Source organism: Microcaecilia unicolor, chromosome 5 (assembly GCF_901765095.1).
Source record: "Microcaecilia unicolor chromosome 5, aMicUni1.1, whole genome shotgun sequence".
In the NCBI taxonomy this organism is placed as follows: domain Eukaryota; kingdom Metazoa; phylum Chordata; class Amphibia; order Gymnophiona; family Siphonopidae; genus Microcaecilia; species Microcaecilia unicolor.
In genome coordinates, this window is record NC_044035.1 from 338,867,145 (window position 1) to 338,892,821 (window position 25,677).

Sequence of the window (25,677 nt, forward strand, 5' to 3'; positions counted from 1 at the left end):
CTGATGAACTTAAACATAACGACAAGGTGGATGGCAGCCTTCACACAGAGCAAAGCTTCACATGCTGCAGTGGGGAAGCTGGCTCTGTACAGAAAACTCATGAAAAACTTAAAAGGTGGGGTGGGGGGGACGAACAACTCATGAAGAACTTTGTTTCTAAAAGAAAGCAAAAAAAGTTGGCAAGCCCCGACAACCCCCACACGGGAGAACTTATCTGCAAGGTGGCAAAGTGAGGGGGGGGGGGGGGGGGGAATTGCAGGCAAACTCACATGAAAAACTCTGGAGAGGAAGGGGTGTCGCTGCTGGAGCCGTTTTCTCGGAAGCCGCTGCCGACCAGCTTCTCGTACTTTTCCTTGTAGGCGTCCCTCTCCCGGACCAGCCTGGAGATCTCTTGCTTGAGGTGCTCGACCTGCTGCAGGAGCTGGGTCTTCTCCGACTCCAGCACGTGCCTCTGCTGCACCCTCTTGAAGCGGCAGGACTGGGCATAGCCTCTGTTCTTCAGGGTCCTCCTCTTCTGCTTCAGCCGGATCACCTCCTCCTTGCTGACCCCCCGCAGCTGCCGATTCAGCTCCCGCACGGACATGGTCACCAGCTGGTCGTCGGAGAAGCGGTCGTCGAAGTGCAAGGCGTGGTGCTGGTGCAGCCCGGCCGGAGCGGCCACTACCGAGGAGGAACCGCCGCCTCCTCCTGGCGCTTGCAAGCCGCCGCCGCTCCCTTGCACGCCGGCCGGCTGGTGGTGGTGGTGGTGGTGACCCCCGCCGCCGGGGGGGTGATGGTGGTGGTGGGGGTGGTGGTGATGGTGATGGGGGCCACCGTTCTGGGCGGCGGCGGCGGCGATCACCGCCGAGACCACCGCGGCGGCCGAGCCCATCTCCTCGCCGGCCACCATGGTCGCCCCCGGGCCGCCGCCGCCTCCTCCCCCACCGGCCGCCGCGGCCGCCGCAGCCGCCGCCGCGGCAAACTGCTGGCCCCGGGCGAAGCCGTCGTAGCCCTGCAGCGGGTGGTGGTTGTTGCTGCCGCCGTTGCTGATCAGCGCCTCGACCGCGTCCTCCGGGCTGAAGCCCAGTGCCTCGGGGTTGAGCTGCTGCGGGTAACCGGTCATCCAGTAGTAGTCTTCCAGGTGGCCCTTCTGGTCGCTGCCGGAGCCCGGGCTGGGCGCCGAGAAACTGGGCGACGGGGGCACCGAGCTGCAGGGCGTGCTCATGGGGGTGGAAGACAGCGATCCCCCGGCGATCAGGCGGCCGCACTGGCTGATGATGCGATCGGTCTCCACCGGCTCCTTTTTCACTTCAAACTTCATCAGATCGAAGTCATTAACATATTCCATGGCCAGGGGACTGGTGGGCAGGTCGGAGTTGCTCATTGCCAGTTCTGATGCCATCTTTTTGCTGCTGACAGTCCTCCAGAAGGGCTGAAGAGGAGCGAGCAAACTCTTCTGAGTGGAGAAGAGCGGGTGAGCCAGCTTTGCTTATTTCCAGGTTGCCTCGTCTTCTTCTCCCCCCCCCTCCCCACCCCACCCCCCCTCCCGATCTGCAGCTGCCTTGATGCTTCTTTAAAAAAAAAAAAAAAGTCGCTACCGGTGCTGATTTTTTCGCTCCTTTGCAGAGTCTAGCTCAGGGATGCGCCAGAGCTGTGCCTTCCCCTCCGAGGGCTTTTGCATAAGGTTTACAGGCGAGCAGCAAAAGCCAGAGTTGATTTTTTTTTTTTTGGTGGGGAGGGAGGGAGGGGGAGAGTTGTTAACACTTTGTGCCTTTTCTTTCTCTTCTTTAATGCAAAGTAGAAGAGTTGCATCGGGGAGTGAAAAACAACCCAAACAAACCATGCATACCGAAAAGAAAAGGGGGGAGGAAAAATAAAAAATCAGTGCAGTGTAAAAAGAACGCCAAAGCTGAGCAGATGAAGGGAAATTTTAAAGGCTCTTCCAACAGAAGAGTTTAAAAGCACTTCTGACGTCAGGTTTCAAATGGGAAATCGACTCCGGCTCCGGACCAATAGGCTGCGAGCTGGATCTCGAGCGCCGATTAGCATAATAGTATAGAAACAAGGAAACTTTTCGGAGCTGTCAATCAGGGCCAATCAGCTGACTGTCAGCTGGGAGCACAGGTTTAACTCTTTCCTGACTCTCGGCCGCTTCGCTGACATTTAGTGAAGAAGGCTGCGTTTCGCGGGGTGCGTGCAACCGAGAGCATTTATTTTGGGGGCTACCAAGTTAAATGCAAAGTGGCAAACTTCAACTGGGGGGAGTAATTAGAGCTCCGGTTTTCAAGCAGGCAAAAACGTATCGCAAGCATCTCCGCTTGAAATCGTGTTTTTCGGTATTTCCCATTGCATTTTTTTACGGTGCCTTGCTTTTTACTCTTGGTATTCTCTGTGCCATGTGAATCAATGTGAAAAGCACAGCGAAGCTCTTTACTCTGAAGGGCACCGTGTGGGAAGATGCAAAAAAAAAAAAAAAAGTCAAGATGCTTAAAAACTTCGTGATCATGCGTGGGTGGTAGATCTGCTCTCCACGTGTGACTTTTCATGCTAGAATATCTGCTTTTATGCTAACATTGTCTTTAAAGAAACGGTTGTTTATTTATTTTTTTTTTAAATTGTGCCGTCACACACAGTGTCAACCGGTATAACGTGGAAACGTTAGCTGTTCTGGTCTTGTCTGCTATCCAAAGGTTAAGCCGAATTTGCACAGGCCGGGAAGATTCTGCTAAACTGTTTTTATCCCCTCCCCTCCCCCCCCCCAATGGAATCGGAGCGAGTCATTCAGTTCCTTGGAACTTGCAGCAGCCCACTTCCAGCCTTCGCCTGTCACATCTCAGTCCAATTACAAGTACAGTACTCGCAGTCCGATCCCTCTTTACAGGGGGGTTCGTGTGACCTTTGAACTTTCAGTCTGTTAATATTTTTTTTCTACTTGACAATCGCCACATGCAAAGGAAAGTGTTGGGGGGGGGGGGGGGGGTGGGGGGAGAGAGAGAGAACCTAAGCTTCTCCTACCCCCGATCTCCTTGAAAGGGGTTACACAATTCAATAGAGGTTTTCGTGACCTGCCTTTTACTACCCCTAAGAGTTTCCCAAAATCGAAAGTCAAGGAGATCGGCGCGTTTATCTCGTTGGGGTTATACTGTAAACGCAGCGCGTGATATCTTTGATTTCCAAGGATTTTGAACCTAGGGTCAATTAGGTGCTCCTGAACAAAGTCCGGGAGGAAAGGAGTGGAGTGCGATGGCATGCTTTGCGCTTCTTATGTAATTGAACCTTTCCAAGAGCAGAGCCTGGCCTATATTTGATTCATTTAGTAAATTTGACTTTAAATGGGATTTGTTTTATTCGTTTCTAGTTGTATTTAAAACTGCAAACCTCCTGGATGCAAAAAGTGAAAAGCAGCCTGTGCCTAGTAGTAAGATGCTGGGTTTTTAACTTCCACAGCGCCACCTTTTGGCAAGTACCAGAATGAGTGGAGGCAAGACAAAAGTTTCTCGTGCCTGACAACTCGAACGCAGTCCTGGAAAAGTAGTACAGACGATATGTAGATATGCTTTTTTTAATTTTCAAACCCACCTGCACTTCAGGGTTAGGTGCATGGATTACTGTCCCAAAGTGGTTGGTTTTACTGTTTCCAAAATTGGGAGAAAAGAGGGGGGGGGGGGAGAGTGTATTTTTTTTTTTTTTTTTTTTAGACGTGGGGCCCTTTGGGCTGTACAGAAAGCAATAAGGGAAAAGTCCTTAAAGCTGCCAGGTATGATTTTCAGCGGATTTTTTATTGCAACATCAATAGAATTAAAGTTACTTATAATTCAGTAATACTGAGATGTCTCTAGTGACTAAGATTAAGTGTGGGGCTATAAAGTTGTTTATCTGAAAAGTAATTCTCAGAAACCTGACTTCTGACACTTAGTCATATATTAAACCCTGCTTCTTGAACATTGCACTTAAGAATCTGTTTTTTTTCCTTTCTCAAGGTTTGTTATTTATATCATGTCCTTTCAGTAAAAGCTTTTTTTTTTTTTTTTTTACATTTGAAGAACGGTTCATCCTTTTTCAGGTATTTGTTCTAAGGAATTCTCCTATTCTATAGCATTCCCATGGAAGATCTTTTGTGAACACAGCCCCCAGTCAGCAGTGACATTTAAATGGGAAATATTGGAAAGGAATTTTTCTGCAAGCAGGTGTACAGAAAACTCACTAAAAAGTCCTGAAATGATAAGATGGACAAATTATAAATGAAAGGTTACTTAAGGCAGAGAGGGGTATTTGCACTCTAATCACCTAATGGCGTGGACTAGATGGACCGTACTGGTCTTCTATTTGCTGTCGTTAACTATGTTACTCTTTTATATAAATGTTGCAACCATCACATGGTATATTTTGTGGGAAGACGTATCTATGTGGTGGCAATATCTTTTTCTATTGTATAAAGTCGCATATGGAGTGATTGACCTTCAAGCCACACACACGTCCTTTCTGCTTCATTCAGGTGCCACAATAAGAAAGAAAGATCCCCTTCTTATTATTTAATTTCTCCCAAAGGTAAGTACCCTATATTCTGACTTTGCAAAAGATAGCAGGAACATCGTATTTCATTTGCAACGTCACAAAACAGTCATAGTTTGCTTCTGTGAAGTTTCACCTAAACTGTGCTTCCCCTGACATCTTGTGAGTTCCTAGTAGGTAATAATAAAACAACAAAACTGTATCTATCATTATTATTGTCATTATTTTCTGAACACCTCACCGACAAGGGGCTTCCCTCAGTCCTAGCCAAACCCAATAAGGTTCTTCTAACTGCCCAGCAGAGGGAGAAAACATGTAGACCTGGCCCTTTAAAGGAGCCATTACCCGGTGAGGGGTTCCCACCAATATCTAAGCTTAGTTCTGAGAGGAATGTGTCACTCCAGAATCACTGCTGGGAGAAAATATACATTGATACGTAAAGCAGAAAAAGTGGCAGCCAAAAATGAAAAGTGAATGCAGTTGTGACAATGAAACACATTTGCTGTTTAAGATAGATAAAGTCCTGCTTTCACCCTGTTTTTTTTTTTTTTTGTATCTGCCTGTCTAGCAAAGGGAAAAGTCTAAACTTAGTTCGTGCTAAGTCACGGTAGCCACTGGTGGCTGCTGTGGACTCTGTGTGGCTCCAAGATGCTGTTCACCTGATACACATTCTCTTGCCTTCTTTTCCGAAGTTTTCTTGCTAGTGTTGCTTTATTTATTTATTTATTTATTTATTTATTGCATTTGTATCCCACATTTTCCCACCTATTTGCAGGCTCAATGTGGCTTACAAAGACCTGTTATGGCATCGCCATTCCAGGGTGGCAGACACAATTGGTGTTACAAAGAGATCAAGGATGAGAAATAAGGTCTAAGCAGACAGTTATAGAAAGGTGACTTTCAGAATGAGGGGAGTGGTGAGGTGTTGTAGTTAAGCTATGGATTTTCGTTGTAGGCCTTGCTGAAGAGATAGGTTTTCAGAGATTTGCGAAAGTTGGTTATTTTGTTAATTGTTTTCAAGTCAGTTGGTAGTGCATTCCACAGCTGCGTGCTCATGTAAGAGAAGCTAGTCGCGTGTGTTAGCTTGTATTTTAGTCCTTTGTAGCTGGGGAAATGTAGATTAAGAAATTTGCGGGCTGATCTTTTAGCATTTCTGGGAGGGAGGTCCACGAGGTCTAGCATTTTCTATTTCCTAGCTGCATTGCACAGACTCCCGCAAAATGTTTGTGAGACAAACAGTGAAGGAATGTGGTTATTGTGCGGTTTGCGCATTGCGATCCCTGTGATACCAGAAAAAGCAAGATAACTAACTACTCCAGAGGCAGAGGGAATTAACAAATTATGGGGAGAGTCAGCTAGAAGGGGATGAGGGTGGAAACAGGATGGTAGAGGCAGACTGGTGGATGGAGACTGACACTGGATGAGGTGTGGTTGGTAGGAATGTGCCTTCATTTGAGGAAAAAGAATGATACAGTTCTTCAAAGAACTAGCTGCAAAAATAAAGGCAAAATAGTTGACGTTCACAAAATAGAGAAGATCTCAATAAGGAACAACACAGAAAAGAATACTAGATACCACTGAAAGAGACAGAGAAAAATCAGCATGGCAAAAGTACATACAGAAGAAAAAATAGCTAATAATGTAAAATGAGGTGCATAAGTACATAAGTATTGCCATACTGGGACTGACCAAAGGTCCATCAAGCCCAGCATCCTGTTTCCAACAGTGGCCAATCCAGGTCACAAGTATCTGGCAAGATCCCAAAACATGACAATACATTTTATGTTTCTTATTCTAGAGATAAGCAGTGGATTTTCCCCAAGTCCATTTAATAATGGTCTACGGACTTTTCCTTTAGGAGACCATTCAAACCTTTTTAAAACCCTTGCTAAGCTAACTGCTTTTACTACATTCTCTGGCAATGAATTCCAGAGTTTAATTACACATTGAGTCAAGAAATATTTTCTCTGATTTGTTTTAAATGTACTATTTTGTAGCTTCATTGCGTGCCCCCTAGTCCTAGTATTTTTGGAAAGAGTAAACAAGTGATCACATTTACCTGTTCCATTCCACTCATTATTTTAGAGACCTCTATCATATCTCCCCTCAGTCGTCTTTTCTCCAAGCTGAAGAGCCTAACTTGTTGGGGCTCATTTTCAAAGCACTTAGACTTACAAAGTTCCATAGGTTACTATTGAACTTTGTAAGTCTAAGTGCTTTGAAAATACGCTAGTCACTTTAGCCTTTCCTCATAGGGAAGTAGTCTCATCCCCTTTATCATTTTCGTTGCCCTTCTCTGTACCTTTTCTAATTCCACTTTATCTTTTTTTGTGAAGCGGTTACCAGAATTGAACACAATATTCGAGGTGCGGTCACACCATGGAGCGATACAAAGGCATTATAATGTCCTTATTTTTGTTTTCCATTCCTTTCCTAATAATACCTAACATTCTATTTGCTTTCTTTGCGACTGCTGCACACTGAGCAGAGGGTTTCAACGTATCATCAACGATGACGCCTAGATCCCTTTCCCGGTCAGTGACTCCTAACTATAATTACATAACTATAATTCAGGTTCCTCTTTCCCACATTCATCACTTTGCACTTGCTCACATTAAACATCATCTGTCATTAGGTGACAAGACTATTTTCAGGTACATTGAGGAGAAGAAGAAGAAAGCTAGAAGAGGTGGAATTACAAGACTGAGATGCTGCCATGCCAAGTCAGCAGCGCTGATGTCAGTGGTAAAAGCTACAGGAAAGATGCATGGGAACCCTTTCCTTGTCTGTGCCCCCACTAGCTCTTCCTGCTCCACTCCTCTGATGCAGGAAGTTTACATCAGATGGGGCGGGACCAGCAAAGCTAGCAGTGATGCATTCAGGGAATGGTCTTGCATGTCTTTTCTTCTGATTTTACCATTGCTACTGTAACTGCAGCTGACCCAGGAAGGTAACAAGAGGGTAAGCGAGAGGGGAAGAGAAAGGAGACCATGCTGAATGAGGGGAAGAAAGAGAGACACATACACATAAGGCAATTTGGCATGGGGGGGAGGGGGTAAGAGATAGAGAGATGGAGTGATGCTGGATGGGGGGACAGCAAGAGAGACAAGGCAATGCTGGCTGGCATGGGGAGGGGGAGAGAGAGAGAGAGAGAGAGAGAGAGAAAGAATGAAAGAAAGAAAGAAAGAAAGAAAGAAAGAAAGAAAGAAAGAAAGAAAGAAAGAAAGAAAGAAAGAAAGGAGATGTTGCATGGTAGAGGGAGAGAAAGAGAGAAAGGAGGTGAGGCTTGGGGGGGGGGTGCGAGAGACAGTGATAAGATGCTTCATGGCTGGATGGCTGGGGTGGGGGGAGAGAGAGAGAGAGAGAGAGAGATTAGAGCTTGGGTGTGCTCAGTTGAAATTTGGAAGTACTTGGCTTGAAGAAGTTGAGAAACATTCCTTTAAAGATGTATTTAAAAGATCCTCAGAGAGGGGAGAAGTTCCATGGAACTGGAATAGGTCCTTTTCATAAAAGTAATGGAAAACACTTGGGAAACTAGAGACCAGTAAGCCCTTCCTCGATAGTGAGAAAAGTAATAGAAACATTGCTCAAGGCAAGGATAGTGAAATTTCGAGTACTGCATTCAATTTTGGGGTCCGCATTTTACTAAGGATAGAAAAAGACTGGAAGTGGTTCAGAGGAAGGCAACTAAAATGGTATGGGGTCTGCAATAGAAGACGTACGAGGAGAGAGTTGAAGGTCTGGATATGTATAACCCAGAAGAGTGGACAGACTGGGGTGATATGATACAGACATTTAATTACTTGAAAAGTATTGCTGAGCAAACAAATCTTTTTTTTTTTTTCAAAGACAGAAAAGCTATTGAATGAATTGCAAGGAAGTAAATTTAAGAGCAACACCAGGAAATACTTTCTTCACAGAAAGGGTGCTGGATGTCTGGAACGCCCTCCTGGTGGAGGTGGTGGGAACAAAAACAGAGACAGAATTCAAAAAGGCGTGAGACAAACACAGATGATTCCTCTATAGCAAGAGTAGGTGATCAAAGCAAAACAAATGACATAGAGGGGTGTAACTGTATGGAGAGGCAGACAAAATCCTAAACAAAGACATTGAGGAGGTAACCTGCAGGTTCTGCACAGAGCAGCAGGTATGACTCTAACCATCTTGTCAGGCAGATTAGATGGACCATGATGACCTTTATTCATCATCTGTTACTATGCTACTATAAAGGTCATTGCGTCCGTCTAGGTCCAAAACTCTGTATGAATATTTTGGTGAGCTGTTGATGTTCACTTCTGACAGGACAGAAAGGAGGGAGTGTGTTGGGCTACTGCATTTCAGATCATTGTCTTAGATTGGAGCAAATTCAGGAAACACAAATGCACACTCCACTCGAAGAAATCCACAAAACAAAAAAAAAATGCTTCAAATATTATATCAAAAAGGAAAAAGCCTCAAGGAGCTCGAATCTAAGCAGATTAGCGGAGCTGCAGAGATTAAAAAAAAATCATTGGCCAAAAAACCTTCTGATTTTTTAAATATAGGTATTTTTGATATAAGTATTGCAAAAACCATTATAAGCTCAACTGTTTGCATTCATGACATATGACGAAACATAATCTGACCCAAAAGAATTTATCTTTAAAGAGCTGGGTAAGATGATGATGAATGCAGGAACCGAACCCAACCGCTGCTTCTGAGACGGTATGCCGTCTGAGAAGCAGCGGTTGGGCTCGGTTCCTGCATTTGGAAGTTTTTTTTTGCCAATGATGAAAGAGTTAGAGATTTTTAAAATCTCTGCAGCACTTACATGCCAAACTGCCTACAGATCGGTGTGAGCATTTACATCATCCATGTGGCTGGCGTATGTGGTCACACCTAAAGTTAGGTATATAACTTCAAGACTTATGCTAGTATGCTTTGATAATAGTTCTGCACACAAATGCCATTATAGAATTTGTACAGTGCACATCATCCCGATACCTAACCTCAGGTGATGTATAGAGAATTACTCTTATATGTGTGCAAAAATGTGGTTAAGTTCTACTCCATAGTTCAAATCTGACAGGTGGACGTGCACATGGGTGGAGTCTGGGGAGGGACAAGGAGAGGGAGAAAGATCAGAGTGACAGTGCTCTGTTTCTAAACTGCAATGCGCGTCTTCTCAGAATTTTTGATTCATGTGAAACAGCATTGCATATCCTCATTGGACAGATGGTAGAAGACTCCTGAGGAAGGCCTTTTGTGCCGAAACACAGCCCATGTTGAGTCAAGTCACTTGCTGTGAGTTTGTGAAAATATTTATTAAAGGACTTTAGCTCACCTTTGGTTCACTGTTGTCTCCACTGTGTTGTCTCTGTGTTCTGGAGTCCGGGTAGAGCATGGGTGGGAATCACAGTTTGGCAAGCTAAACCTAACAAAGCAGATATTATTTTTTGTACTTGGTTGGCACGACGTACTGTAGAGGTGTCCTTGCAATGGCTGAGTAGTACAGCTCCTGATGGGACAGAGTGGCCTAATTTGGTATATGCTGTATTGATTTTGGAACGTCATAAAGTGGGCTTGGATCATCCTGGTCATTGGAAGAGGTTCCAATAACTTTGGGAACCGTTTTGGGCTGTCGTGCTGCACAGAGCTCGCAGTTGGATTTTGAACTATTGACGGTTTATTGGTATCCTGGATATTGGTACTGTAAACTTGGATAAGAATACACCAGGTCAGGTTTTCTTTTCTCTTTTTTGACTGGGGGGGAGGGGGTTGAGCAGGGGGAGGAGAGGGACTTGGATAATAATGTCAAAACCTTGTGTTGTGATGGTTTGGTTTCTATGCTTGTTTCACTAAAATTTATAACAATGCATATTATACACACATTTCTCTGGAATTTATTTATTTTCTGCACTTGTACCCCACATTTTCCAATTCAGTTGTCGGTTCAATGTGGCTTACAATTTAGTGCAGTTAAACATTGTTGTTAGGAGTCGATGCCTAACTGTGAGTGATCTGGCTTCATGGTGTGTTGGTAGGTGTTCATTTTGACTGTGTGGGATCATCATAGAAAGATTTTCTGAAGAAGTGGCCTTTCAGGAGTTTTCGGAAAGTTATGTGGTCATGCATTTTATGACTTTCGGGACTGAGTTCTTTATCTTGGGAGAGATGTATGTGAAGCTAGTTGAGTTTGAGGATTTACAGTTACCACATTGGAAATTTGGCAATTACTGCGCAGTAACTACAAAACATTAATGTAGTTTAGTTTATTATTTAGCTGTGGATATAATAAAGTCATGACAATAGTGAAAACTGGGCCCCATTTACTAATGTGGAAGTTACGACGCACATTTTCTCGTTTTATATTGGCTCCTCTGTGAGAGTTGTGTTGAGTGGGTGTCACGAAACACCTAGCAACCCACCTGGGGTTACTTGGAACAGTGGACAAAACAAAACAAAAATGTGGAAATAGCAAACAGTAACAAGTACCTGAAAAATGGATCAATTAGAAAACTATCTAAACATTTGCATACTTCCTAGAAAGTACCTGGGGAGATCAGGACATATATCTGTTCACAGAGCTTCAGCAAAGAGATCTCTCTCTCCTCCTGGGCTGAAACTGAAGCAACAGCCAGCATCTGCTGGGTAATTTCAAACTCCAGGCCAATCAGAATCCAGAACAGTCAAGTTTCAAATAAAAACTGGTTATACCACTACAGGCACTTTCTATTATCTGTGTGCCAACTAAAAGAAAGAGAAGTCAGTCCTCTGTAACAGCTTTAAGCATATGCATGCACCATCTGCTGGCCAAACTAGAGAAATACTCTTCAGAACATAATCAATGTAGGAAAATATCCAATACATTTTTCAGGCTTAAAACAATTTTCTTCACAGTAGGGTTCAGAGTCTACTTCAAGTGTTTATTGCTTCTTTAGTCCTTCTGGTAATGTGAACAAGGATGGGCCTGGAGCCTTAATAAATGGAGCCACACAATGGGTTAAAGGTGAACACAAAAATAATATTTTATTAAAGGTGCCGAGTAAGGGGGGTCATATTCAGTTCACAGATATGGGAGAACATAAACATAAAAACTAGTTCTTAGATGTAGGAACCTCCTCTTGTGGCCTGTCCCTGCAGGGCCATGGTATCCATTATTACCTTTCAGCATGACAGTACACTGTGCTTGACTCTGGCCTGGGCCCCCAGTTACCAGTACGATCTTTAGTAAATAACATATGCCAGCCGGTCTATGGCTGGGTCAAAGACACAGTTCTTTAAGGTCTCAAGTTGAACTTGGCCTACCTGTCTGTCAGGGTTGCAGTTCACACATACATGGAAAAGCCATAATGCAGTGGGGCTTTGCTGCTTCCCTCTGGGCCTCGTCATTCTAGCTGTGCCCTGAGCTTTTATACACTCCCTGGACCATACTCTCCTGGCTCCGCCCCTCCCATGTGACTTCCCCCTGGGTGGGACTTGAGTTTTAAGGTAGTTCTACTGTGAGGGAGTACCGTTAAGGGGGGCGTGTTAGCTTTCTATGGACTGTCTTACAGTCCTGTTATTGGTTCATAGACAACTTATTGTATAAGTGCTTGTGTTTTGAAAGCAAAAATCCAATTTTCTAAATATTTAACAAAGGTACAGATGAAGGACAACACGATAATGTATGAGGTATCCCTTCATATCAAGAAAGTGCACTAACACCAACCTCCAGAAAGAGTGTTTAAAGCAGTGGTTCCGAATCCAGGCCTTGGGATACTCCATGCCAGTCAAGCTTTCAGGATACCCACAATGAATAGGAATGAGATAGATTTGCATACAATAGAGGTAATACATGCAGATTTATCTCATGCATATTCCTGAAAACCACTATGGGCATGGAGTGTCCTGAAGACTTGAATGAGAATTCTAGTCTACAGCAGTAAGTTCAATATACGAGAGCAGAGCTCTGTAAGGCCATTGTCTTGGAGAAAGCTTTACTTAGGACTAGGGCTGTTCATTTAACACGATTAATCGCGTTAAGATTGTTAACTCACACTGATAATTTTAACTCGATCGCATCATGCTGCTCTCTCCTATAAGGAGGAAGAAAAATGGCAGAAAGTTGGATGTGAAAGATGTTGTAGAGGAAGAAGTGAAGAAGAGAGGAGGAGAGAAAAGAAATAGTGAGGAAAGAGAAGGCCCTGAAAATAGAGTTCAGAGCACAGACAGAGGAACAGAACCAGAGACAGGGAATAAGATGATTAGAAAACTAAAATCACCGGACAACAAAGGTAAGAAAAAATGATTTTATTTTCAGTTTAGTAACTGAAGTACAATATGTCAGTTTTGAGAATTGACATCTGCAGTCTATATTTTGCAGGTGAAAATGTGAGGGGGACACATCATGCAATTAATCGCGCGATCAGAAATTTTAATCACGATTAGTCGTGCGATTAAAAATGATTTGAGAATTAGATGTAAAAGTGTCTGTGCTACTTTTTGCCTTTGGCACAAGGGCTTTGGACTCAAGGCTTTTCCTACTTTTTTACTCCTCAGGAGGAAACAGCAGGCACCCAGGCGGGCTGCAGGTAATATAACCTGATTGTTTATTCCACATCTCTGTCAACTTACTATCTTGCTGACCTGTAGGAGTCCTTTGACCCCTGATGCAGGCGTTCGTACGCCGAAACACGGACCGTGTCGGGTCTCTATTATAAATAAAGAACTACATTTTTCTCAATCCTGAAGGCCCAGTGTTTGCTTTGTTTTTTCATTTGCCTACTTTTTTACTGACATTTTCATGTCAACTTGACAAAAAAAAACAAAAAACAAATAGTGAAAGAATGGGAAGCTTTGTAATGCATATCAAATCGAGTCAGTTTCTGAGATCCAGAAATTGCTCAATGGCCCACTGAAAAGGTTTAAATTCTCTCTCTCTATATATAAAAGATATACACTGATTTATATATGTGAATTATGCTGTTTGAATGGGTCAGATTCTTGTAGTTTTTAAGATGATAATAGATTAATAGTTTCATTACAAGGTGGTTAATACCTATGAAAAATTACAGTTGTTAGATGTGTTTTGCTTCTTTTGTGAAAAATTTCCAGCGATTAGTTCCGTAATACAGAAATTACTTGATTGATTGGTTAATTGGCTTTTCCAATAGAAAGCCATTCATCTTCTGCTGTAAAATTCTTGATGCAGGTTTATTTATTGAGAGTTAATAGGAAATGCAATGATCAATGCATAAGGAAGGTAAGGTGTATTTCGGTGGCCTTAATGGATTCTGTTTACCCACCATCTGCTTGCTCAACTAGGGTGCAAAGTTACAAGCACAATTTATAGTTACATGTATAACTTAGCTAATGATTGGGGTTAATTGTGCTAATTGGCAGTAATTAGTTAAGGGCCAAATTCTATAAGTAGCGCCTAAAAATCGATGCTGAAAACTTAACACACCGTGATTCTATAAGGGGTATTTGTCCTTCATAGAATCACGCTTACCCCTGGATTCTATATAGCGCGCCTAGAGATCTGCGCCGAAATCCAGGCATATGATATAATAATGTGTGTAACTTAATTAGCTTAACAAGCTAATTAGCGTTGATAACAGCACCTAATCAGCAATAATGTGCACTAATTGGCAGTAATTAGAATTTACGCACACAACTCACTAAGCATATTCTGTAATGCAGTGTGCCTAACTTCTAATGCACGGGCAAAATGGGGCATGATTATGGGCAGGGAAATGAGTATTTTGTGGGTATTCCAAAATTTACACGCGTAGTTATGGAATATGGCCCTCTGCGCCTAAATCTATGTAAATGGAGGTGCGTATTTTTAGTCGTTAGGATATCAACTAAGCGTATTCTATATATCGCGCCTAAATCTAGGCGCTTATAGAATACACTTAGTTAGAAACATTTTCTGCGTGGATTTTTTAAGCACCATATGTAGAATCTGGCCCTTAGCGCCTAACTGCACCTAACCGTAGGCCCCTGCAGTTAAGCCCGCTATGAACAGGCCTAGTTGAAGGCACCTACAGTTTATTTTATTGTAGAAGCGTGGTCACTAGGTTTGCGTATGTTCCACTGAAAGGAAACTTTTTTCTGGACTCTTATTGCTTACTTCTGCCAAAGTTACCATCAGTAATGTCACTTTAGATTTGGGAATCACAAAATGATGTCTCGGATGCTGATTTTACAAAGGGATACTCAGGGGCGGACGGACTGACCATTCGGACAACCGGGCAGTGCCCGGGGGCCCAGAGGCTCTGCCCAGATGCCCGCTGCATGCTACAGCCCTCTCCGTTCCTGCCTTTATGTTTCAACATTTTTTATTGAAGGAACAACTTAGCATGTACAACCAGTTAACTCAATACAAGTATAGTATAATATACAGCTTTCAGTAATACAAATGAGTTAATAATTGCCATCAACATTTTTAACTTTTTAAGAAAATATTTTACCCCCCCCTCCCGTCTTACCCTTTACCTCCTCCCCCCAGCTTTCCAAATTTACAAATCTAACAAATTAGCAGTTAACGAGAATGATCATAAGGTTGCTTAATGATTCTAATAGTGTTCTAGACCCGTATCTTGGTCTCATCTCATTTGTTCTCACTACATTTTGTGACCCAAAAAGCCACTGCAGTTCTGAAAAGGAGCCCTTACTCTTGTGGCTCCCTGTCTAGAATTCAACAGAAATTTCTAGCTATTATATTATTGACAACCGGGTCATATATATCCATGCTATAACACATTACTTATCCTTAACACAGATTGTCTTCTGCATTTATATAATAATACACACTTTTGGTGTTATTTGGTCATTCCTCTTTCTTCTTCCCCCCCCCCCCCCCCACATTCCTTGCCTCCCCTCCCCTCCTCCAGCCCTCCCACTTCCCCCCCTACAATGATCTGCATCCTCCTTACCCCCCTAGATTACGCTCCAAAATTTCATATAGACCCTCCCTCCCCCCTCATGCCAACCTGTACTGGGGAAAGAGCATTCGTAGTTTGTTGTTTTCCGGGACAAGATGATAACAAATTTAGCAGTAGACTTCGTCCATGTGGGCTAAGCCCCTGTAGTAGTGATTCCAGATTAACATAAATTGCTTTTTCCGCTTCGGATTTCCTTTTGCCTCCCTAACTTCCCAGGTAGCTAGCTCGTGTACTTGGTTCCTCCATTTCCGTTCCTGCCTTTAAAGGCACACCTCTGTGTGTGTGTGTGTGTGGGGGGGGGGGGGGGACATGTTCTTTCCTGCCCGTTGTGCTGCTGCTTTTCCCCCTGCCCGGCACCACTGTACTTTAAAAATAGCAGCCGAGACTTCCTGCGGAAATTTCGTGAGACTGTCGAGACCAGAGAGCAGTGGCGTAGCCAAGGTTTTGGGCTCAGGCCCACCCAGTAGCAGCACATCTATGATGTGGCTGGCAGGGATTCCGCAAGCCCCACCAGCCGAAAACTCCCAACTGTCCCTCCTGCATACTTTGTAAATACCAGATCTTCCCCTGCAGTGAGCAGCGACTGATATATACTTCTTGCACTAGCCCCACAGCCTTCCCTCTGATGTATTCCCGCCTATGCGGAAACAGGAAGTTACATCAGAGGGAAGGCTGTGGGGCCAACATGAGCAGTGTGTATTAGTTGCTGCTCACTGTCAGTGAAAAGCTGCTACTTAAAAGGTATGCAGTGGAGGGGGTGATGTTTGAGAGACCATATGGCATGCAGTTGAGAGAGGGAGAGACCAAATCACTTGTAGAGTACTTCTGCCCACCCATCTTGGGCCCAGGCCCACCCAAAATTGGATGTCTGGCTATGCCCCTGCCAGAGAGACAACCGTGGGAAGTCTCAGCTGCCATTTTGAAAACACAGTGGCACCAGTAGGCAAGGGAATAGTGGCAACGCAGAGGGCATGAAGGAACATGCTCCCCCCCTCCCCGCAGAGACCACTAGACCACCAGGGCCCTTCAGGTAGGTCTGGGCTGGGGGGCCGTCGGCTGTTGTAGAGGGACCGCAGCGTGGAGGTAGGGGGTGCCGGGCAGCAGCTGAACAGGAGGCCCAGACCACCCTCAGTCTGCCCCCCCGGAGAAACTTTAGTCACTTGGAAGCTTTACAGTAAGATCCATCCCTTTCAGGGACAGCCCCACTGTGTGAAAAGTGTAGCCAGCCGGTTACACAGTAAAACAGGTTATTGATCAGCATCTCTTTCCATCTCAATTACCTAAATGAATACTCATGTTTGAGTAACTGGCAGGTCTGGTTACCTACCTTCTAAAGTCTTCCCCTTCAATTTAAAAGAAAAAAAAAAAGGAGCAGTGTGTAGCTAGTTCCATATTGACTTTGCCTATCATTTTTATTACAACTTGCTTCAACACATAAATCGCTGAAAGGAAATAATTACCATTACAACACTCTTTGGATGTGATTTATCAACATTTCCTCCCCCCCCCCTCCCATACACACACACACACACACGCTGGCACAGATGTAAAGAAAGCCCACTTGATTAATCACAGACCGTGTTTGTGTAGTGTCATATTTAATGGCGCAGAGCAGAATAGCATTCACCGAGTTTTAACTATTGAACCGACTCAATTTTAGGGAGATGCCATCTGGCCTACAGTGCTCTTAGGTGGAAGGCTGGATAAATCCCTTTGCGCGCCTTCAGATCAGTTACCAGCATAAGTAAATCACAAATCAGGGTTAGCAGATTCCAGAGAGAGAATTAATCGAATCAGAGAAGATAATCTGATAAGCACCAGAGTGCCAAGGGAAGGGCTTTCCTGGAAGCAGAGGGCATGAAACAACATTGTGAGGATTTGGAAGCATTACGAATGCTTGAATTATGAGCTAAATACCCAGGCAAGTAAATTCCGTGTTTATTAATTCGTCATCTCTTTAGACGTTTCATGCTGGAAGGTTAAAGCTTCTCCACTTTTGAAGATACATTCTCTGTGTAATGTTATTAGAGGAAAATTTATGCTTTGTGTTACCTGTATTTACCTCATAAATGAACATTTTACATTCAGATTTATACAACACATTATGCTGGAGAATATATTTCTGCCTGATTAGCATAAAGAGTCATTTATCTCATGAGCTACTTAGGTTTATCTTGAAATATAGATGTTTTGATTAAGCTTAATACAAACATACACAATACATTCACAAGTAGATGATCAAAAGCCCTGCGCTGTTCCAAACAGCGCTCTAAACTAGCGCTGGAACAGTGCAAGGCTTTACCGCACCGATGATCAGAGATAATGCATGCAAATTTAAGCAGCGCAATTATCTCTGATCATCGGGTAGAAGTGCGGGAGAATTGTGCCTGAGCATACGCTCAGCACAATCCTCCCGCACTTGTTTGACAGGTCTGGGCTGTCAAAATCCCAAACCTGTCAAACACAGGGGCCGGAGGTCCATGGGACCACCAGGCCCCAACTACCCCTGCCCTGAGCATCGGGGGCTGGAGGTCTGGCGGACCTCTGGTCGCCCCGATGATCCCCCCCCCGGTTCAGGGAGGCCTGGAGATCCGGTGGGTCTCCAGCCCCTCCTAACTCCCCTCAACATGTGTCCCTGGTGGCCCAGTGGGCGACCAACCCCCCCCCCCCCCCCAGCGACAGGGGGGCTGGAGGTTCGCTGGACCACCGGTCCCCCCCAACGATTCCCCCCCCAGGTTCAGGGAGGGCTGGAGATCCGTTGGGTCTCCAGCCCCCCCAATCCCCCAGCAAAGTGTCCCTGGTGGTCCAGTGATCAATCTGCCCCCCCCCCCGACCTTGTGGGTTGGAGGAGGGAGGTAGCCTGCCTCCCTCCTCTTTCTTCGACGCCTAGCCCTGCCCAGTGTATCCTGGGATGCGCTGGGTGGGGCTACACACCATATAAGGGAGAAACTCCCTTATATGGTGTGTAGCCCTGCCCAGTGCATCCCAGGGGGGGTAGGGAGAGGGTGGGTGGGTAGAGGGGGGCAGATTGATCACTGGCCCACCAGGGACCCTTTGCTGGGGGGTTGGGTGGGCTGGAGACCCACCGGATCTCCAGCCCTCCCTGAACCTAGGGGGGATCATCTGGGGGGGGGACCAGCGGTCCAGCGGACCTCCAGCCCCCTGTCGCAGGGGGAGGGGTTGGTCACCCACTGGGCCACCAGGGACACATGTTGAGGGGAGTTAGGGGGGCTGGAGACCCACCAGATCTCCAGCCCTCCCTGAACCTGGGGGGGGGGGGGATCATCGAGGAGACCGGAGGTCCGCCGGACCTCCTGACAGGTTTGCCTTGTTGGGGGGGAATGGGGGCCTGCCAACATGCAAATCCATATTGGACAGGGCTCACCATTCCTCCCCAATGATCTGCAAACCCTAACGCCAGCTTGGAGCTAGTGTAGGGTTTGCCATGGCCAGCGATCCAATCTTTGGCGCACTGGTCGCTGATCATTGGGGATGAATATGTTTAGCCATGTTTAGCATGCATTTGCATGCTAGTTGCGTTCAGAACCCTCGAGCGCGTTGTTTCACGCACTCAAGGGCTCTGATCATGGGGCAGTAGCAAACGCCGGCGCTAGTATGGCGCTAACAGCCTCTAGCACCGGCGTTTGCTTCTGATCACCCCCCCTGTCAGAGACTATTAAACTATGCAAGTGGGGTATGATTGTAAGAACAAAAGTATGAGGGGGGGGGGGGGAAATCCTAAACCTCACCCCTGCCCCTCTCTCCAGTGGCCTGGGTTCCCTTTCAAGTAGTTTGTTTTCCCCAAAATGTCTTAACTTTCTCGCAACTAAGCACTTTCCTTATGGGAAAGCCCAGTAACTAACTTTCTTCTGGCAGAGTCATACCTGAACTGTTTCTCCCTTCAAGATTTGCTAGGATGACTTTCAGAAAGCTGACTTCTTCCTCCACCTTCTGGATTTACACACCTTACTACTTTCCTACAAGCAGAGTTTGGAGACTCTGCCCTCTCTATTCTGAGTCTCCAACCCCAGAGCCCCTTTGCCTCCTGGGACTTGAAGTCTTTCTCACCAGCTATTTTTCTCCCAGCAAATCAGATCCTATCACCTGCTCTTGAGGATTGCTCCCTGCTTTCCTGCAGGATGGAATGTAAATTCCATCACAAGTGCCTTAGATTGATTTTGTGCAAGTCACTTAACCCTCCATTGCCCCTGGCACAAAATAAGTACCTGCATATATGTAAACCGCTTTGAATGTAGTTGCAAAAACCTCAGAAAGGCGGTATATCAAGTCCCATTTCCCTTTCCCCCTTTCCCTTATGACATCACAATATCAGAAGTGAGCCAAGTATCGGGCAATCAAGCCATTGTGACATCACTGATGAGGTTGGCTCTTATTGGTGGAATGAGTTGAGGAGTAGCCTAGTGGTTAGTGCAGCGGACTCTGATCCTGGGGAACTAAGTTCAATTCCCACTGCAGCTCCTTGTGACTCTGGGCAAGTCACTTAACCCTCCATTGCCCCTGATATGTAAACTGCTTTGAATGTAGTTGCAAAAACCTCAGAAAAGCGGTATATCAAGTCCCATTCCCCCCCCCCCCCCCCCTAAGGGCCAGATTCAGTAAATGGTGCCAAATACTGGTTTAGCTTGCTTGTCATACAAGCACTTATACCTGCCCAAAAAATTAAAAAGCTGGTATAAATTTTGGTATATTCTTTGTTATGTATCCTATACTGTTTATTGTACACTACATTTAACTCAAACTTGCCTCTCTATATAATAATTGGTCAATCTGCGTCCCTGGATGGCTAACTGGCTGGGTTTGTAACTGCATGCAAATGAGCTATACGTAATCGGCTCGTCTCCAGCCTTCCCTTCCCTCTCAGTGTCCCGCCCTCGTGGAAGGAGGAAATTATGTCAGAGGAAGGCGGGGCTCTGAGAGGGAAGGCTGGAGTCGAGCCGAGCTGAGCCTGCCACATTCACTGACGCCGCTGCAACTTCAGGTAAAATAAAACTTTTAAAGGAAGGGCGGCAGGAAGGAAAGGAGGGCTGTTGTGGGAGAAGAGGGCGGGCAGGTGAGGGCTGGGGTTGAACTGGAACTTGGGTGCTTAAAAGGGGGGCAGGTGGGGGCTGGGGCGAGTCACTGGACATGGATGGATTGGAGGGGAGGGGAGAATCGCTGGACATGGATTGGATGGGATGGGATGGGAAGGGAGGAGTGAATCGCTGGACATGGAGGGGAGAGAGGAGAAATCACTTAGACGATAGCCTTCCTAAACATGTATACCCTGGAGGGAAGGAGGAACAGGGGTGATATGATACAGACGTTCAAATATTTGAAAGGTATTAATTTTTATTTATTTATTTATTTTATTGCATTTGTATCCCACATTTTCCCACCTATTTGTGGGCTCAGTGTGGCTTATTAATCCGCAAACAAATCTTTTCCGGAGATGGGAAGGCGGTAGAACGAGAGGACATGAAATGAGGTTGAAGGGGGGCAGCCTCAGGAAAGATGTCAGGAAGTATTTTTTCACAGAGAGGGTGGTGGATGCTTGGAATGCCCTCCCGCGGGAGGTGGTGGAGATGAAAACGGTAACGGAATTCAAACATGCTTGGGATATGCATAAAGGAATCCTGTGCAGAAGGAATGGATCCTCAGAAGCTTAGCCGAAATTGGGTGGCGGAGCAGGTGGGGGGAAGAGGGGTGTGGTTGGGAGGCGGGAGGCGGGAAGTACTGCTGGGCAGACTTGTACGATCTATGCCCTGAATAAGGCAGGTACAAATCAAGGTAAGGTTTACACATATGCTTGTCTTGTTGGGCAGACTGGATGGACCGTGCAGGTCTTTTTCTGCCGTCATCTACTATGTTACTATGTTACTAAGGCTCGTTTCATTTTTGGAGAAATGGGCTTTTTTTTTGCTTGTTTGGGATAATGTGGGATATAAATGTCACAAATAAATAAATGCTTGTGTCCAACTGATGGTAGTTACACGTGCACCTGCCAGTATTCTATAACAGCGCACCTAATTTCTGGGAATAACCCTGACCTGCCCGTGCCCCTCCCATGGCCACACCCCCTTTTGAGTTGCACACTATGCGCAATCTTGTGTATTTTATTCACGTAATCAGACCCAGTGTACCCCCTGTACCTTATGTTTGTTTATTTATAAAAAATTATACCCTGCTTAGACCTAAGTGGTTTACAGCACAACATACATACATAATAATAAAAACATACATCAACAATATAACATAATCTATATAAACCCCCTCAAAAAGAACAACAAAGAACTGCTGGTGCCCAACTACATTACGTGGAGAAAGCCAGTTGGGTTTGTGAGGGCAGGAAAGCAGTGGCGTACCAAGGGGGGGGACGGTGCGTACCAAGGGGGGGGGCGGTCTGCCCCGGGTGCACGCCGCTGGGGGGGGGTGCTGCGGTGCGCGCCTGCTCCGAGTTCGCTAAACTTCTTTGCTCGTTCGCTGAAGCTCCCTCTGCCCCGGAATGGGTTACTTCCTGTTCCGGGGTAGAGGGAGCTGTAGCGAACGAGCAAAGAAGTTTAGCGAACTTGGAGTAGGCGCGCGTCGCGGCACGCGCCGTGGCACCCCCCCCAGTGGCGTGCACCCGGGGGGGGGTGTCATTTCGCTGGAGGGGGGAGAAGGTGTAATTTAATGGGGGGGCACACTGCACCCGGGGGGGTCGCATCGGCGCTCCGCCCCGGGTGCCATCCAGGCAAGGAACGCCACTGCAGGAAAGTTAGCATGCATATTTCTTGTTAGTACTTGTTAGTTATTTTGGTGAGTAATTTATTTATTTATTTATTGCATTTGTATCCCACATTATCCCACCTCTTTGCAGGCTCAATTACTCTTGAATGTCACAAATGCTGCTTTATGTGAGATATTTGATAAGCTGGGAGCAAAGCTCTTTCTTGTGGTGCATCCCAAATTACAAAAGGGTCCTTTTAATAACTACTACTACTACTACTATTTAGCATTTCTATTGCGCTACAAGGCGTACGCAGCGCTGCACAAACATAGAAGAAAGACAGGCCCTGCTCAAAGAGCTTACAATCTAATAGACAAAAAATAAATAAAGTAAGCAAATCAAATCAATTAATGTGAACGGGAAGGAAGAGAGGAGGGTAGGTGGAGGCGAGTGGTTACAAGTGGTTACGAGTCAAAAGCAATGTTAAAGAGGTGGGCTTTCAGTCTAGATTTAGAGGTGGCCAAGGATGGGGCAAGACGTAGGGGCTCAGGAAGTTTATTCCAGGCGTAGGGTGCAGCGAGACAGAAGGTGCGAAGTCTGGAGTTGGCAGTAGTGGAGAAGGGAACAGATAAGAAGGATTTATCCATGGAGTGGAGTGCACGGGAAGGGGTGTAGGGAAGGACGAGTGTGGAGAGATACTGGGGAGCAGCAGAGTGAGTACATTTATAGGTTAGTAGAAGAAGTTTGAACAGGATGCGAAAACGGATAGGGAGCCAATAAGCCACAGTAAGCACTAACGCATGCTTACTGCAGCGTAAAGTGGCGACATTTTTGAATGTGCATGCGCAAACCACGCACTGAAATATTTAAATAATATTTTTGTAGAGGGGGTATGTCTAGGGGGGGTGGAGGATGGGCATGTCTGTTCTAATCAGTTCATGCAATTACACTGCCACACGCTAACTGATTAGAACCTGATTGGCGCTCCTGCCCTTAACACCTACAAAATAGGTGGCAGTAAGGAGTCACATGCTAATCTTGTTCAATGGAAAACTAAAAAAGAAGGCGTAGAGGGTGACTCACAAAACGGGATAATTTACATGACGTCTGATGGCGACAGCACTCCTTCTGTACGCTGCCACTTTTTGGTGGGATTTCCCGTGATTTCTTCAGCTTGGCAGCTTTGTAAACTGAATATCATAGGCAGTGTGTTTTTTTCTACCAAAAAAAGGTGCCGGTACTCAAATGCTAGGCTACCCTTCAAGAGTGGGGGTGATCACTGAGGGACCCACCCCATAATGGCCAGGCCCTCTGAAACCAGTCACAGAATCTATGACGAGACAGAATTGGTGTGTAGACCCTGAGGTCTATCAATAAAACTTGGGTTCCACGGGTCAATTTTAGCAGACAATGGAAAAGGTGCCGGTACTCAGTACCCCCCAAGTACCCCCCTCACTAAAAGCCCCGATCATAGGTACCACTCCAACATCAGTGACTACAAAGAGTCTTGTTACCCCTGAAGCAGGCGGTTTCCTCACCGAAACACAGGCCCGTGTCAGGTCTTCATCTTTGGTGCATAATAAAGACTTCAGATGTAAATTCTCCCGTCTTGTGAGCCATTTGTCACCCTTTACTCTTTCTTTTATGGTTTTCCGATCTTTTTTAATGGTCACACACTAGTGGAGGATTAGCGCATGGAATCACTATGCCCATTAAGTTTATAACATATTATCAGTAAAACTATATCTGTGAATAATACACAACACAATACAAGTTTACTGTTTGTAAATTTCTCCTTCAGACCATCAGAGCTAGACCCAAATTTAATTAGTAATCACCATAAAACAATTTGTGTCTTCTCCTCATAAGTCAGATGGTATATATATTTTTTCAACTCAATAATATATTTTAATGTTTTTCTAATCTTTATATCCGAAAAAAGCTAGTAAAAAAATCTTTTACTTAGCTTTTAAAGATTCAAATGCTAGGCTACCCTTCAAAAGTGGGGGTGATCACTGAGGGACCCACCTCATAATGGCCAGGCCCTCTGAAACCAGTCACAGAATCTATGACGAGACAGAATTGGTGTGTAGACCCTGAGGTCTATCAATAAAACTTGGGTTCAGTAAAACTATATCTGTGAATAATACACAGAGCTGGTGGTTGGGAGGCGGGGAGGCGGGGAGGCGGGGCTAGTGTGGGCAGACATATACGGACTGTGCTGGGGCTGGTGGTTGGGAGGCGGGACTAGTGCTGGGCAGACATACGGTCTGTGCCGGGGCTGGTGGTTGGGCGGTGGGGATAGTGCTGGGCAGACTTATACGGTCTGTGCCAGAGCTGGTGGTTGGGAGGCGGGGTTGGTGGTTGGGAGGCGGGGATAGTGCTGGGCAGACTTATACGGTCTGTGCCGGGGCTGGTGGTTGGGCGGCGGGGATAGTGCTGGGCAGACTTATACGGTCTGTGCCAGAGCTGGTGGTTGGGAGGCGGGGTTGGTGGTTGGGAGGCGGGGATAGTGCTGGGCAGACTTATACGGTCTGTGCCAGAGCCGGTGGCAGGGATAGTGCTGGGCAGACTTATACGGTCTGTGCCAGAGCTGGTGGTTGGCTACACACCATGCCCATTAATACAAAAAAATAGGAAATGTTGCCATTTTCCTGCAGTGGTAAAAATGGCCTTAGCATGTGGGGAAAGACCTGCTTAAGGGCACGCTAAGGTCACTTTAATCACACTTTGTTAAAAGGTCCCCAAAGTGAAGAACACCAGAGAAAATGATTGATTTTAAAATGCTGCAGGGCAGCACCTAAAGATGTGCATGAGAGAGAGAGAGAGCTTTCTTTCCAGCGTATTTCCAGCGCTGCATTCATGCTTCGGTGACGGCATCACGTCACTGTTAATCCTTGTTGATCTCTCCACTGGCTTCATTCTGGGTTTTGTTTGTTTGCTGTCTTCTCTTTCCAGGCCAGCACTTCTCTCTGAGGTCTTAAAGGGTTGACACCGCCCCATAACTCACCATTTGACAATCTTAGCTATGTATGAAGGGGAACATGGCCAGAGACTGCCCCATCCTCATTCAAGTTTTTATGCTTCTGACGGAATGGCAAGATTGGTACGGAGGTGGTGGAGCTCAGGGGCATCACAGAGACATAACATAGTAACATAGTAGATGACGGCAGAAAAAGACCTGCATGGTCCATCCAGTCTGCCCAACGAGAAACCTATAAGTGTATATCTTACCTTGAATTTGTACCTGTCCCCTTCAGGGCACAGACCATACAAGTCTGCCCAGCAGTATTTCCCTCCTCCCAACCACCAGTCCCGCCTCCCATCAGCGGCTCTGGTACAGACCGTATAAGTCTGCCCTCCCCTATCCTCGCCTCCCAACCACCTCCCCCTCTTCCCCCCAACTGCTCATAATGGGAAGAGAATTTCATTCGGTTGGCTTCTATTTGATGATAGACTTAAAGTTCCTTTGTTATTTCATCCCTCCTAAATGATGTACACTTACCATTCCTATAAAATACATGTTATTTCAGCAAACAGTTTGTTATCAATAGAAATCAAACAAAATAA

General features: G+C 45.6%; 1 protein-coding gene and 1 long non-coding RNA gene across 3 annotated transcripts in view; one reads left to right on the forward strand and one right to left on the reverse strand.

Annotated features, from left to right (window-relative positions):
* The window catches only part of MAF (MAF bZIP transcription factor), a 41,192-nt gene extending 39,672 nt beyond the window's left edge, over positions 1–1,520 (reverse strand). For both annotated transcript variants that reach the window (XM_030204502.1, XM_030204503.1), the window contains exon 1: positions 270–1,520. In XM_030204502.1, coding sequence (XP_030060362.1) covers positions 270–1,381 — 1,112 coding nt within the window. In that variant the 5' untranslated portion in view covers positions 1,382–1,520. The remainder of the gene's footprint in view (positions 1–269) is intronic.
* LOC115470892 lies at positions 1,382–25,245 on the forward strand. Its single transcript, XR_003942256.1, has 3 exons — positions 1,382–1,453; positions 13,012–13,043; positions 25,066–25,245. It is a non-coding gene; the product is annotated as an uncharacterized LOC115470892 (long non-coding RNA).
* The last annotated feature ends 432 nt before the right edge of the window (positions 25,246–25,677 follow it).